Raw genomic sequence first — 14235 nt, 5'->3', positions numbered from 1 at the left:
CACCTATGACCCCTTCCAGCAGACTTTTAACTATTGCCTTCTAGAGTGCCAGCATAAGGGGCCAACGGCCTTTCTAATCATCTGGTCCCAGGCCAATCTGGGAATTTCTCCTTATCTTAGGCCAATTAGCGCTCGGGGCAGGGGTGCCCCACACCCTCTGGTTTCTGGCCCCAAGGGCCTTAGGGAAGGGCAAAGCTAGCAACAGTTACAATAAACAGCTGATTTATTGCCTCTGCATTCTTCCTTTTCATACAGGATTAATCTAGTCTGAGTTGGCTGATGTTAAGGTCTTGATCATCTGAGCCATGTTTTTGGGTAGGCTTTCCCTCCTACAGCTGGAGACACCGAAGGCTCCCACGGAGTGCTTTGACCGCATCTCCCGTGGGCCCTGCCGAGCGCAATCTTTGCGTCTTCCATAATTCCCAGAACATCAATTTAAAGAGGATGAGAGAAAATAGGCTGCAGCACCATCTGCTAGGTATGACTCGGATAGGCAGGTTCATGGTCAGCCATATAATTAAACCAGACAGGACACACACTGGCACGTACCGCTAGGTCGTAACGTTCCGCGGGGTATGACGGTACGGGTGTGCTGCTGCGTGTCCCCGCCGTGCCCCGGCGCTAGGCGCTGGAGGGGGGGCTGGCTGTGGCTGCACAGCGAAGCCCCGCCCGTGAGCGGCCCACAGGCCCCGCCGCCTCCATTCCGGGGGGCAGCGGCTGCCCAGGCGCGGGGCGGGGCCGGGGCCGGGCTCGGCGGCGGCGGGAGGGCGGGCCTCGGGCTGCCACCGCCCCCGTCTCCGCTCGGCCTGGGGCGGGCGTAGGGCCGCTGGCGGGCGGGGAGAGCGTGGGCCGCGCCATGGCGTTGGGCTCGGCCTGGAAGCAGATGTCGTGGCTGTACTACCAGTACCTGCTGGTCACCGCGCTCTACATGCTGGAGCCCTGGGAGCGCACCGTCTTCAGTATCCTTCTGCCGTCCAGCCCCTGCCCGCGGGGCCTGGCGGGGCGGGCGTGTGTGTGCGCGGCGTTGGGGGCCGGGGGGCTGCCCTTCTTCTGCCGCGCTGTGCTCGGCCCCGGCTCCGGGGCTGCCCCGAGGCCGCCGGGCGGGTGTGGCGGCCCCGCCGGCCGTGCCGCCGCTTCCCCGGCGGGTGCGGTGCCGGGCAGGCGTCTCGGTGCCGGGGAAACGCCTGGGCCGTGGCCGTGCTGAGGGCGGCTGGCCGCCGGCGGGGCTTCGTGGGGGTGAGGGCCGAGGGGCGGCGGGAGGAGAGCCGGGCCGGGCTGGAGAGCGGGGTCGGGCCGGGGGGCAGTTGGTCTGAGGCGCCGAGCAGAGGAGCGGCAGCCTCCGCCCGGGACCGGGGCTTGTCCCCTCCTGGCAGGCAGGGGCTAAAGCTCCTCACCCTGCTAAGCTGACGTGCTGCCAAAACTGGGGAGTAATCCCCATGCCCTGTCACTGGGCGTCTAGCAATCTAGTGCATTTCTCCTCGGGCATAAGTTTATATCTCGAAGTTATTTCTCCTTTAATTTTTTTTCTGTAGAGTTACAGTAGTTCCTTCTCCTGTCTTTTGCACTGAAATCTCTAGGTTTTGGTTGAGCACAGGTGCCTTTCGTGAATTCTTTTGTATGTTTGCCTAGTGGAAAGTAAATGTGCACGCTGCAAAGCCTCGCAAGCTTTTGTTTGCATGGTGCTTTGTTGCATGATTTTTCTTAGATGAGTATTTAATTCTCCAGCTGATAAATTTGCTTGGCTCTTTTGGAGTGGAAGAACTTGATAGATGCTATTGGGAAGGCATCTGTATAAAGACTATTTATAGATTAGCTTCTTTACCCAGCCCTTTCATACAGGCAGTATATTCTCTCAAGTTTTGTTATGGTATCATAAGTATTTTTCTCTTTAAGTGTGCATGTTTTCATCTTGACTTAAAATGATGTATCTCATGAATGACCCTGAGCCAATTAGTGTTGAGAGGCAAAGAGGGAAGTTAATCAAAACATTAACAAAGAGAAGGGTGTAAGTAGTAGTAGTGAGAAGCTGCTTTTACTGAGATACTGGTCAATTTTGTAAAGGAACTCACATTTGTTATATATAAGTGGTTGCCCAGGTTGTATGATTGGACTTTTTTTTTCCTGTGTAAAGTCAGTAGAAATGGAGATAACTTGCTGTTTCTCTTTTCTAGTATTTGTAGACTTCCTGTGCACAATTGTTTAGGTAGGGGCTCTTACCTTCAAAATGGTATGTTCCTTGCTACCATACCTTCCTCTTTTTATGTCATGTCTGTATCACAGAGGAAACTTCATCTTTGATTTTCCTGCAATTATATTAGTCATGAGTATTTCTTTTTTCTGTTAACTGTGCAGCTTTTTAACTTGTGCAAAATATTTAAGCAAATTAAAGTGTGTGTGCCTGTTTACTTTTATAAAATGCTCATATTGCAGTGAAGTAACTGCCACTTCACTTACAAATGTCGTGAGTGGCGCAAGTATCGTTTGTGATCTCGGGTCAGCAGACCTGTTTTTTGTCCTCAAACTGGACACTTTTGCCGTAGGTGGGCCAGGTCTGCTGGGTGCTGGACAGATGCAGCGGCCTTGGGAGCTAACGGTGTGTGGCCCTGCTGCGCATCTCGCTGCTGCTTCTGCTCCAGAATCAGGAGTGAGCGCTGATATGGAAACGTGGATTTATGAGTTGACCTTCATTTTAGTATCTCTTGCTGTATAATCTTCTGGGACTAAAAATACACCAAGCAGCTGGTATGCTCTAATAAGCGCAACTTATACCTCTGTTCTCCGTGGGGAAGTCACTCATAGAGCTTTTGTTACACACGTGCAAGCGGGGACATGATTTCTCAAAGATGCAGAACATGCGCAGCTCCTCTGGTTTCACCTGTGGAAACTGAGTACTGCTGTCCAGGCTTATCATGGTTGTTAATCTCCAGTGCTTTTTATAGTGTTTGTGTTTAAGTTTACTGAATCTCTGCAGATAGTTGGATGAAATCAACAGGTTGTTACTAATTTTGAGTACTTTTGAATTTCCGGAACCTTAAACTTTGAATGGCATAATCTTTCAATAATCTGATGCCACAATTTCTGTAGATAAAGCTTCAAGAACCCTATAGCTCAACAAAGGTCCAGTTGTACATATACGTTGTAAGCTATCATCTCACTTCTCTATATAAGTTTTACAAAGGTCTCTGTTAGGAGTTCAACTAATAAAGTGGTCATCTTAAGATTGTTGAGCAGATAGTTCCACGTGAAGTTTGTTTTGCGGTGTGATCTGCTAAAGTACTAATGAGTGTGTGGTTATTTAAGTATACAATTTGACTCAAAGCTGTGCTGATGCTCTGAGGCTTTATGAGTGAAATAGTTAGAAAGGTGCATGTCACGATGTTACTTGTACCTTTCACTCCCCCTGCGGTTTCTTTTTTAGTTTTAAGTACTGCCAAACAACACACAAATTGAGCTGCTTGCCCAGGAGGAAGGGTCTGAGCATGACATGCAGATGGAGAAATGAACCAAGGAAGTAGTAACTTAGAGCCTAGAGGACACTGGCAGCTAGAAATGGATTTGAGGTTTCCTGACTTTATTACAGTAACAGTAGAACTTTCACACCAGATGTGTTTTGTGCATCATAAATTAAACTTATTAGATCATTCTATTCTGAGAAGTTGAGGTCAACCTCTAATGCTGTCTGCTTAAAAATGAGTACATCATCCACAAATGAGAACTCTTATTCAGTGCAGCTACTCATATTATTGTGTTTTTGGTTTGGTTTGGTTTTTTGTGATGGTTGACATTTTTTTTCTGCTTGCCTGAACACGACTGGCTTCTGCAAGACTTGCTGAACATCTAGGAAGATGCATGTACAAATGTGTATATTCTTGGTGCCTGTTTTCTGTTCCTCCATCATGCTTCCCATGGTTTGGCCTGTCCCCTTGTGTCCGTGACAAGGCAGAGGATAACTTGCAAGGCATCCTTCCGTAATTCAGCTAATCACTCTTACCCGTTTTACTCTGGTTTTCAGTGTTCAGTTGGTGGTTCTTGTAGCTGTAATTGCTGAATACAGTTGACCTTGTCTGATTTAAAAATGTAACGTTATAAGATAGTTACCAGGAAAGTTTTAATGCTATAGTTATGTGATGTCTAATACACTTTCTATTTCAAATGCCTTTTTCCTCAACTGTGACTCAGATTCTATGCTAGTTTCCATTGTTGGAATGGCACTGTACACGGGCTATGTGTTCATGCCTCAGCACATCATGGCAATATTGCACTACTTTGAAATTGTGCAGTGATGAAGAACATGTTTTCAAGAAGTAATCGGGCTTTGAAATCTGGTCTACAAAGAAGAATGAACCTCTTAGTTTTAACAAGACTTCTACCGATGTCAGAAAGACACAATTATGACTCTGAAGACTAGGGAACGAGATATGTAGAGCAGGGACGTGAGATGTCCCCTATGTTGTGTTCATTTTAATTTTACAAGATACGCCCTTGTATAGTAGTTTTGTCTACTTTAACATTGTGATTGTACTTTGATATCAGTATTTTCTTAACTTTGTGACAGTTTCAATATTGCACTGTGAAAGCTTTTCTTAATTGTAATTTTGAGTAAATCTTAATTGCCTTCTATTTTTAATCAGAAAGTCATCTTATTAAATGGGGCTTAAAGCTTTTGCTATTGTATGGTATGTATTTGCCTGGATATTTCTATTAATGCGTTTTGTAAGAAAATACATCTAGATTCATATTAGAGACGTGGATATATTCGTCTAACGCTATTTACAAAAGTTAGTTTGTATGACTGAACTCAGGTGTACTGTTTGCTGTCCAGACTTTGTTCAACAGTATATTTGTGCATATCACCTAAATTTGGAATTAGCAATTATTTCAAGTTTCTGTATTCCACCCGTTGGAGGAGAGCGGGGGAGATGAGGCGTTGAGGCAGAGCGAAGACCATGTTCCTTACGTTTGGAGTAGTGCTGTGGTTCTGGGCTTTATCTTTCTAGTGGGAGGGAAAAGGAATTTTCTTTACTCACATGGACCCACATAAGGCTTTGGGATAGCACTTTAAATCAACCCTGTCTTTTCTAGCTACCAATTCAATTGTACTTTTACAGGATGCTTTATTATGTTCCAATGGTTATGGTTTCAGCTAATTTTCATTCAGTGTAACTATGTCTAAGTTTTAAAGGGGTTTTCTATTGCTGCTAGCGTTCCAAACATGTTCTCGCTACAAATGACCAAAACATAGGGGTTTAAATGGACTTGAGTTACAACTACAGCAATAAGTAGCTGAATACTTGGCTGAAGTCCTGTCTTTTTTTTTTAATAGGGATTTTTTTCAGTTTTGTATTCTGAAATGTAAGATGGTGACAACTTAACTTTCCTAAGTGGAGGATTTTTTTTGTTGTTGTTTAAAAAATAAAAGTTTAAAAGCAGAGCTTTGATGCAAAACTTTCTTTGAGAAGTTAATGTGTTTCTGAATGTTGCTTGCTTTTCTCAGAACTTTCCAAAAGGGGAAAAAATGATACTTGACCAAAGAATTGTGATTTTTTTAATGGCCCAGTAATAAGAGGTACTGTTATATCTTTTATGCAGCTTTTATTGAAATCAGGAATCATACCTAAGTTGTACAATTAAATTGTTCTATAAAGATACTGTCTTTTAGGCTTATTTAATTTTCTCAAATGCACACTCATGAGAAAAGACTGTGTATTTAAGAACTTCATATGTATTTGATTAAAAGCGTTCTCATCTTGGGAGCTATAAACAGTGGGCCTTAAACTTCTTAGGTGAACCTTAGTTTTACTGAAGTTGGTAGGAGTCTCCCACTAAATTAATGCCTTTGCTTATTAATAATTGGCTATCTAAACATAGGTAGGGCTTTGGGGTGGTGGTTGGTGTTTTTTTCCTTTTTTTAATGTAGTCAGGGTTGTATGTGAGTATTTTAAGTATATATGGAGCTACATTGATGTGATGTAGCATAAATTCTTGCTGTCCATGGATTAAATTGGTACTGTGATGTTTCTCTGTGAACTACTACTGTGATTGATACACATTTACTGCTGAGAAAGGGTTTTAGCTGTAGGAGGGGGGGAAAAAAGCCCTTCTGTGGAGTGGCATCATGAATGTTAAGCACGACGTTTAATTGTGAAAGGTTTTATAAAAGGGCTTTGATTTACCAACTTTTATTAGCTGTCTGCTTTTTGTTGAGGAAAAGAAGAGTAACCATAATCTCCAGTCACTTGCGTTACGTTGGAGTGAGCTTGACCAATATCATACTTGAATTCAATTTGCTAATTTGAGTACAGTGTTTTTCAGCATTTCTTTTTTCTAATTATAAATCAAGAATCTCATAGTCTTGGACTGTTCTTTTAGATTCTGGATACTTTGTTAAAGATGGAATAATTTCATTAATAAAATACTATATGTTACTAGAGTTTGAATTTCTAGAAGAAAGTTTCTGCAACATGTTCTCTTCATAAAGTTGATCTAGTAAAGAGATGGTTCAAGGGGTGATAATTAGGAAGCATAGTAAGTTTTCTTTTTTAAAGTAGGGGTATTGGTAAGGATTTAGTCAATCATTACATTTGAATAATAAATGAATTGTAAGGCTACCGAGTTGTTTTCCCACTGCAGTCTGCTTTGTCATGTTAGTTGGGGAATCTCATCCGCCTTGTGATAGAACTGTAAGCTTTTTCTGTGCAAGCTGGAGGTCGAAGGCAGTTTAAATACCATTTGGAGGCAGCTGGTCAATTATGCTTCTCTTCAAACAGGGTTATAATAATTGAGCCATCAGTAATTTAGATAAAGTTGAAAAAAATAATTGTGGGAAATGAGGAAGAAAAAAAATCTGAGAGCCTTGCAAGTTGCTTTATTTTAGTCTTTTAATAGTAATAGCTCTTGGAGTTTAGGCTGAGTCACCAGAAATAAGCATTTAAAAATGCATTAACTGTGTTATAGCACAACTGATTATACCAGCTCCATCTGGCAGCCCCCGCCTGGGGCTGGCAAAAGGTGTGGTGGGGCATCCTGCCCAGGTGGGATCACTTGCTGTGCTGGTCGCCCTGGCAGGAGCCTGCGTAGCCCACGGTTGTGGTGCCTCTGCAGAGCTGTCTCTGGAAGCCACCTTGGCTGACACGAGAGCTGGGTGCCATAGAAATAGTCATTAAAAACCTTTGCAGTAGGAGCTGCCATAACCAAAAGAGGAAACGAAGGCATAGTATTGCAGAAAGTCAGTCTGGAGCCAGAAACGGATCCAGGATATGTGTGTGTGTGGATGTCCTGGATCAGTTGTATCTTTCAATATACATATTATTTTCTCTATATACTATGTTATCTATATATTCACACACACACATATATATATAAAAACTATTTATTTCTTGTTAGAAATTATTACATAGCAGTTAGCTTGGAGACAGGCTGTGGTTGTTTTGGGTTTTTTTTTCTGATTTCTTAACTACTCTGTCAAGGAAATCACTGGAGAATCCTAAAGCGAGACTTTCTGGGGAAAATTTAGCAAGAAAACCATTTGTGCATTTGTGTAAATATTCAATATTGAAAAGAAATAGGTGTGAAAGGAGCATAGCTCTGAAGGTGAGTCTTGTGTGATAGGTGTACATCGTGTTACTGCAAATTGGGGCAACTGGTATGATGTTGTGAAGTGTTGCCCTGTTTCATTCCGGTGCAGTAATGAGGTGTGCATTATAAATACTGAAGAAGGAGTACCTGCTGTTGCCTAACAACAAATAAAGGTTATATTGAGGTGAAGAGACACAACTTGAAGAGATCTGATAACAGTGGGATTAGTGGGGTGTGCACAAAGCTGCAGAGACAGCAGCCATCCTCTGAAATACCAGAGCAGCATACTCTGGAGTTGGGACCCCAATAAAGGTTTCCAGTGCCAGAGGTTCCTTTCACCTGCTAATTTCCCTGTGTTATCTACAACTGCTATTATAGGAAAACAGTTTCTTCCCCTCTTGCTGACACGTTATCCTGACACCAGTGGGGTTATTTTGTTTTTTAAAGACAAAAGCATGAAACTTTCCATGTGGTTTGCATTGTTTCTCTGTTTGATCTGCTAGGTCAGCCTTAAACAGCAGTCAGCACTAGAGCACAATAGCCACTGTCTTTTCTGCCTCTTCTTTGTGTAATGATGGTTTAAGGGGAAAATCTGACATCAGAGTTTAGAGCTGGATCCAGCTTCCTCTCTGTGTAATGGGGAGAGATGAAATTCTAGATCGTAGTGTGGGACTTCAGCAGGAAACCCCTCTGCTTTTAGTAACCGTCACAAGATCCTCAATCCATCTAAAGTGTCATTGCATGATTGAAGGCTAAGAAAATATAAGAAAATTCACTCTCCCTGAGAGCTTAGCTGGGTAAGAGTTAAACAAACCTTGATGTAAACTTGATTCAAACATTGATCCAATTTCTAAAGTATCATTAAAGTTGAGCTTTTTCTTCGCAATAATTTTGCGATGGCAGCAGGTGTCTATCTGAAATATTACAAGTACTTACAGTTAAATAAAATGGGGAATTACATTACGCAATCTCTTATCGCTAAATGTTTAACACAATGTACAAAAGCTGGGAGGCGGCCTTGGCTGAGTCAGAGTGCCGAGGCTGTGTTGCTGCTGCACCTCTTCACGGTGCCCTGTGGATTCTGTGAGCCATCTGGCATGTACGCCTAACAGAATTAATCTTATTTGTGGCTGGACTTCTTGTTGTATTAAAAAAACCCAAACAAACAACAAACCAACCCCAAAACCAAACTAAGTTTAAGGCACTGGCTAGCACTTTATTTTGTAGGTAGTACTGCTTATTTTAACAGTGAATAAGATGCTGATATACATGTGCAATTTGTAAGTTGCATCTGTTTATGGATCAGGTATTTAGACTTTAGAGTATGAATGCACAGAAGTGTGCTTTATTTTGCAAAGAGCCCTGCCAAGTACTGGAGACTCTTTTTTCTACACTTATAGCAGTTCCCTACGTTTTGTTGTTGCTAAGATTTGTGGCCCCAGAAGCACGTAACTTCTTGGCATTCTGGAGTCTGTTAAAGAGATTCCTCTTTCCTGTGGGGAGAAGAGCTTCTGTTAATGGCATTCTTCATTCTGGAGGAATTCTTACAGTGATTACAGTGATCCTAATCTAAAATTGGTTTGTTATGTAAAATCAAAGGGAAGGTACGTACGATGGAATTGATGCTAAAGAAGAGAGACTGGAAATGAAAATTTTGCTTGCCTTTGGGCAAGCCACAGGATGAACTGAGGGATGAAAACTCTTTTACAGAGCCTCTGGTTTCTCTGAAACTTAAACCTTTATCAAATGGGGTTTTCTAATGTTTTGAAAAATGTAGGAGTTACTTCCCTATACAGCAGGTATTGTCTTGTTTTCAAATCTGAAGCTGATACCTGTGCTAAACCCCAAAACTTACTAGACAAAAGAAAGTAAATATTTCATGTAAATATAACAGTTACCCAGCTAGGAGCCTTATATTACAAAAGAGTTGGTTTAAGGCGTGATAGTACTGCCCCGGTAATACGACCGCATATCTAGACTGTGTGGTTGGAATGTGTGGACCCATGGTTTCACCCAGGTTGGAGATCCTTCATGCCATAAAGGCACCTGCTGGCACTGGTAGGATGTGACAGTGATTTATCTATTTATTTAAAGGTTTGGAGTGATGGTGTTTGGGATTAGAGACTGAATAATCATCCTAAAGGCTTTACTGTTACATCTTGTGTTACATAAGTGGATGTTTTGATGAAATAAACTGATGAAAACCATGCGACCTCGACACCTGTCATAAACTAGACAGATAATCGTGGAGCAGTAATCGCTAAATTGGATGTAGGATGTGCCAGTTGCAGACGGATAATCGTGGAGCCCTAATCGCTAAATTGGATGTAGGATGTGCCAGTTGCAGATGGATAATCGTGGAGCAGTAATTGCTAAATTGGATATAGGATGTGCAACTGCAAACCAAATGTAAGAATCTCAGAAAAGACGGTGTGTCTGTGCAGGGAACAGCCATCCCCTGTGTTGATGATCACGGTGGTGATTTTCTGTCGCAGCCTGTTACTGGCTGAAATGCGCTTTTATAGGTTAACAGAAGATTCTTTTTCATCTTTTGTTAGCCTTTCTTAACTGTGAAGGGTGTGTGCTGTGTACAATAACCATCAGTCTTGTCACAGCATTAAGTTTCATTAGGCTGGGTTACACTGAGGGTGTTTTAATGGTGAAAAGTTGACTGATTCCGTAGGTGGCTCATCTAGTCTTTATTGCTTGAGTTTTGGAAATGAAGCATATAATTAATGAACAGGTTACTACTATCTTCCCACAAAATAATGAATCGTAATATTTTTTTTACTTAATTCTCTTAAAGACATTATCCAGATAATGTTTGAGGAAGAAACCCAAGATTCAATTTGTAGTTGTAGCTGGTTGCTTTCTCATTAAAACTGACAGCTCTTGGATGAGAATCTTCATAAGCCTGAATGTTCCTGTACAACGTCCCTTCTCTAAGATCTATCTCATAGTTGGAACTAACAGATGATCAACACTTCACTAATATTCATATGGTTACAACATCAGGTCTGACACATCTGGTTTTTATTCATGCCCATATCTGCAGGTGGAATTGTCTTGGATATCATGCACTTCGTGCTCCCTGCAATTTGAGACGAACAGCGTATCTCAGGCCCATATTTCACGATGACAAGAAGATGTACTACATAGCCCCCAAAAGAATTTTTTTAAAAAAAAATTTGTCTTGGCAATGATTGATCTTATTTTTCTCTTCTGTGAAGTTTATTTGGTTTGGGTCTACCTAGGGAGAAACACTTAAGTATTTATGATCACATAAGAATTTAAACCAAAAATCCTCTGGCCAAGGTTTTCTTCCTCTCCTGCTTCTGCAACAGATGTCCTCTCTTCCATTTGGATTGTTTTTCTTCAAGCTGTCTTGCTTCGTATTCTTCAAAAAGCAAGAAATTGATGCCTCAAAATACGTTTTCCAGTGTTGCTATTTAATACACACCGCTAAAGTTACGAAATTCTGGAAGGCTCCTTTGCATAATATTCTTGCTGACATAATAGGATTGTGCTATCAGATCATCTGAGGAGTTGTCCAAAGGCATGCTTGGTCTGAATTTGAGTATCTCGTTACAGGTGCCACACTCATGAGAGCTTATTCGTTTTCTTGTGTTATATTACCCACTCTAAATTAACATTTTGGAGGGAAAGCCCTCTGTATCTCATCCCAGGACCTGAGAAGTTTATATGCTTGGGTAATACTTGCTGAATTTTAATCAGAATTAGCAGATAGTTCCCAAACTCAGAATGAGTGGCAGGCATAGTTCAAGCCTTTTATTTCTCCTTCTTTGGCTGGTGACTGCAATCTGGGGAGCAGATGCTATGCTGATTGGTAGTCTCTGAGTTGACTGATGATGGTAATACTTATTCCTTTTTAAAGCCAACATTTATGCAGCCCACAATACACCAGTGTCATGGTTGTCTTCACCTGCTGCAAGAAGCAGTCCTGTTGGGCAAACCTCTTTTGCCTGATATTTCAGCAACATTTGAAGTCTCCATGCAGCGACTGCTAAACCCTTTGCATTGTGCATTAGAGTGGTTTCAACTGCTGTATACTTTCTCAGATAGTTTCAGGCCTAGATTGGAAGGACAGTAGATGTAAGAGGGAATATGGGCAGGAGAAACAGAAGTTGATCCATGTCCTTCTTGTTTCACCTGCGGGCTTACCACGTGTTTTGGCAGTTGGAGACTGGAGTTACCAAGGGTAAAGCACTGAGTTACAGTAACAGGAAAACAAGACAAGGAAAGTAATGCTGGTGATGCTGTGGTGAGGGTCTGCTGTGACCTCCTGCCTCTAAGGGTGAATTTTTTTTTTTTTTTTAAAAAGGCTTACTTGTATAAGCAACGTGCTTGTTAGTGAACTAGAAGGCCAAGAAAGAGCACGCAAGAAGTGGAAAGAATGTCAGGTGACAAAGGAGATGTGTAAAAGCATTGCTTAGACAACCAGATGGCCTTATATGATTGAATGACTTGTTATGTGGATGAGGGCAGTGGTGGGTGTTCTTGTACCTTGACTTTCGAATGGCTTTTGACACAATCTCCCACAGTGTTTTTGTCTGGACCAGAGGAAGTACGAGTAAAGTGGATGGACTGTTTGGTGGTTTGAACTGGCTGGATCACTGGACTCAAATCAGTTGCTCAATGTTCTTTTGTAAGGTGGCTAAAAGTGGAGTACTCTGTAAGGTGATACTGGGACTGATGTTCAGTATCTTCATAGATGACCCTGTTATCAGTGTTCCCCTATGAGGGAGGGAGTTAATATGTTGAAAGATAGCGCTTGGGTTCAGGATTTGGCTGACAGAAACCTTGTGCAGTTTGACAAGGAAAAGTGCAAAATTCTCAGCTTTGAGAGAGATCCTGAGAGTTACAGCGGCATGTGCTGAACCTGGGCCAACAGTGAGTTCACAACATAAATATGTCAGTGTGGCGGGTTGAGCCTGGCTGGAGGCCAGGTGCCCACCAGAGCCGCTCTCTCACTCCCCTCATTCACTAAACAGGGGAGAAAAGGCATAACGAAATGCTTGTAGGTCGAGATAAGGACAGGGAGAGATCACTCACTAATTGTTGTCACGAGCAAAACAGACTGAACTTAGAGAGGGAATTCATCTAATTTATTACTAAGCAAAACAGAGTAGAGCAATGAGAAAATAAAATCAACTCTTAAAACACTTCCCCCCACCCCTCCCATCTTCCCGGGCTCAACTTCACTCCCAGCTTCAACCTTCCCCCCCTCAGCGGCACAGGGGGACGGGGAATGGGGGTTACGGTCAGTTCATCTCACGGTGTTTCTGCCGCTTCTTCATCCTCAGGGGGAGGACTCCTCTCATCGTTCCCCTGCTCCAGCATGGAGTCCCTCTCACGGGGTGCAGACCTTCAGGAGCAAACTGCTCCAGCGTGGGGTCCCCCACGGGGTCACAAGTCCTGCCAGCAAACCTGCCCTGGCGTGGGCTCCCCTCTTCACGGGTCCACCGGTCCTGCCAGGAACTTGCTCCAGCGTGGGCTTCCCACGGGCCGCAGCCTCCTTCAGGTGCCTCCACCTGCTCCGGCGTGGGGTCCTCCACGGGCTGCAGGTGGAATCGCTACACCCCCTCATCCTTCCTCCATGGGCTGCAGGGGGACAGCCTGCTTCACCATGGTCTTCACCACGGGCTGCAGGGGGATCTCTGCTCCGGCGCCTGGAGCTCCTCCTCCCCCTCCTTCTGCACTGACCTTGGTGTCTGCAGAGTTTCTTACATCTTCTCACTCCTCTCTCCGGCTGCAAAAGCTCTCGCTCTCTAAGTGTTTTTTCTTCTTCTTAAATATGTTATCATAGAGGCGCTGATTGGCTTGGCCTTGGCCAGCGGCAGGCCCGTCTTAGAGCCGGCTGGCATTGGCTCTATCAGACACAGGGGGAGCTTCTAGCAGCTTCTCACAGAAGCCACCCCTGTAGCCCCCCCGCTACCAAAACCCTGCCATGCAAACCCAACACAGTCAGCCAGTATGCTAGGCTACAGCAGGAGAACGTGGCCACTAGGTCGAGGGAAATGATTATCCTCTTCATGCTGTTGAGGCTGCAGCTGCAATTACTGTATCTGGTTTTGGGCAACTTGGTTCCAGAAAGATGGTGAGAAACTAGCCAGAAGAGGCTACAAAGATGCTTAGGTGTTAGGAACAGGTTTCCTAGAGCAGTTGTGAAACCTCTTTCCTTGAAGGTTTTCAAGTCTTGGCTGAACAAAGCCATGACTAACCTGATTGGAACTAGTGCTGGCAAGAGTCCTGCTTTCAGTGGGAGGTTGGACTAGGTGATCTCTGGAAGTCCCTGCAAACCAGCTTTTCTATTGTACTTTAAAGGCTAAGGAAAAAGTCAGGTGAAGGAGCGATACCAAAAAATTCGCATGGATCATAATAGCAGCTGAAACAGCAGGCATTAAGAGAATTAAACAAAACCTGAAGTGTTAGAAACTCATAAGATGACAAAGTGAAAGTACAGGGAAGGTCCCAAGGTGATCTTTACAATAACATTCCATTCCCCTCAAAGCTGCTATTAGTCAATAAAAAGTTATAGTTAATAAGAGTGAAAACAACAGAATGGAAAGCACTATTTTCTGAGCTTGAAATGAAAAAAAGAATCGGGAGAGGCATGTGCTGTAATATTTTGAAAGTCAG

General features: G+C 43.2%; 1 protein-coding gene across 1 annotated transcript; it reads left to right on the top strand.

The window, feature by feature from the left end:
* Positions 1-784: 784 nt before the first annotated feature.
* SPTSSA (serine palmitoyltransferase small subunit A) lies at positions 785-6173 on the top strand. The gene is made up of 2 exons (XM_054828402.1): positions 785-959; positions 4180-6173. Exons 1-2 carry the CDS (start codon positions 857-859, stop codon positions 4281-4283), a joined length of 207 nt encoding a protein of 68 aa, XP_054684377.1. The 5' UTR covers positions 785-856; the 3' UTR covers positions 4284-6173.
* Positions 6174-14235: the final 8062 nt, after the last annotated feature.

Source organism: Grus americana, chromosome 5 (assembly GCF_028858705.1).
Source record: "Grus americana isolate bGruAme1 chromosome 5, bGruAme1.mat, whole genome shotgun sequence".
Taxonomy (NCBI): Eukaryota; Metazoa; Chordata; class Aves; order Gruiformes; family Gruidae; genus Grus; species Grus americana.
This window is presented reverse-complemented; position numbering and strand designations above follow the sequence as displayed.

Coding starts and splice junctions, on each gene's coding strand:
- SPTSSA (XM_054828402.1), top strand. CDS start 857: ATGGCGTTGGGCTCGGCCTGGAAGCAGATGTCGTGGCTGTACTACCAG. Junction 960..4,179: donor CTGGGAGCGCACCGTCTTCA/GTATCCTTCTGC, acceptor ACTGTGACTCAG/ATTCTATGCTAGTTTCCATT.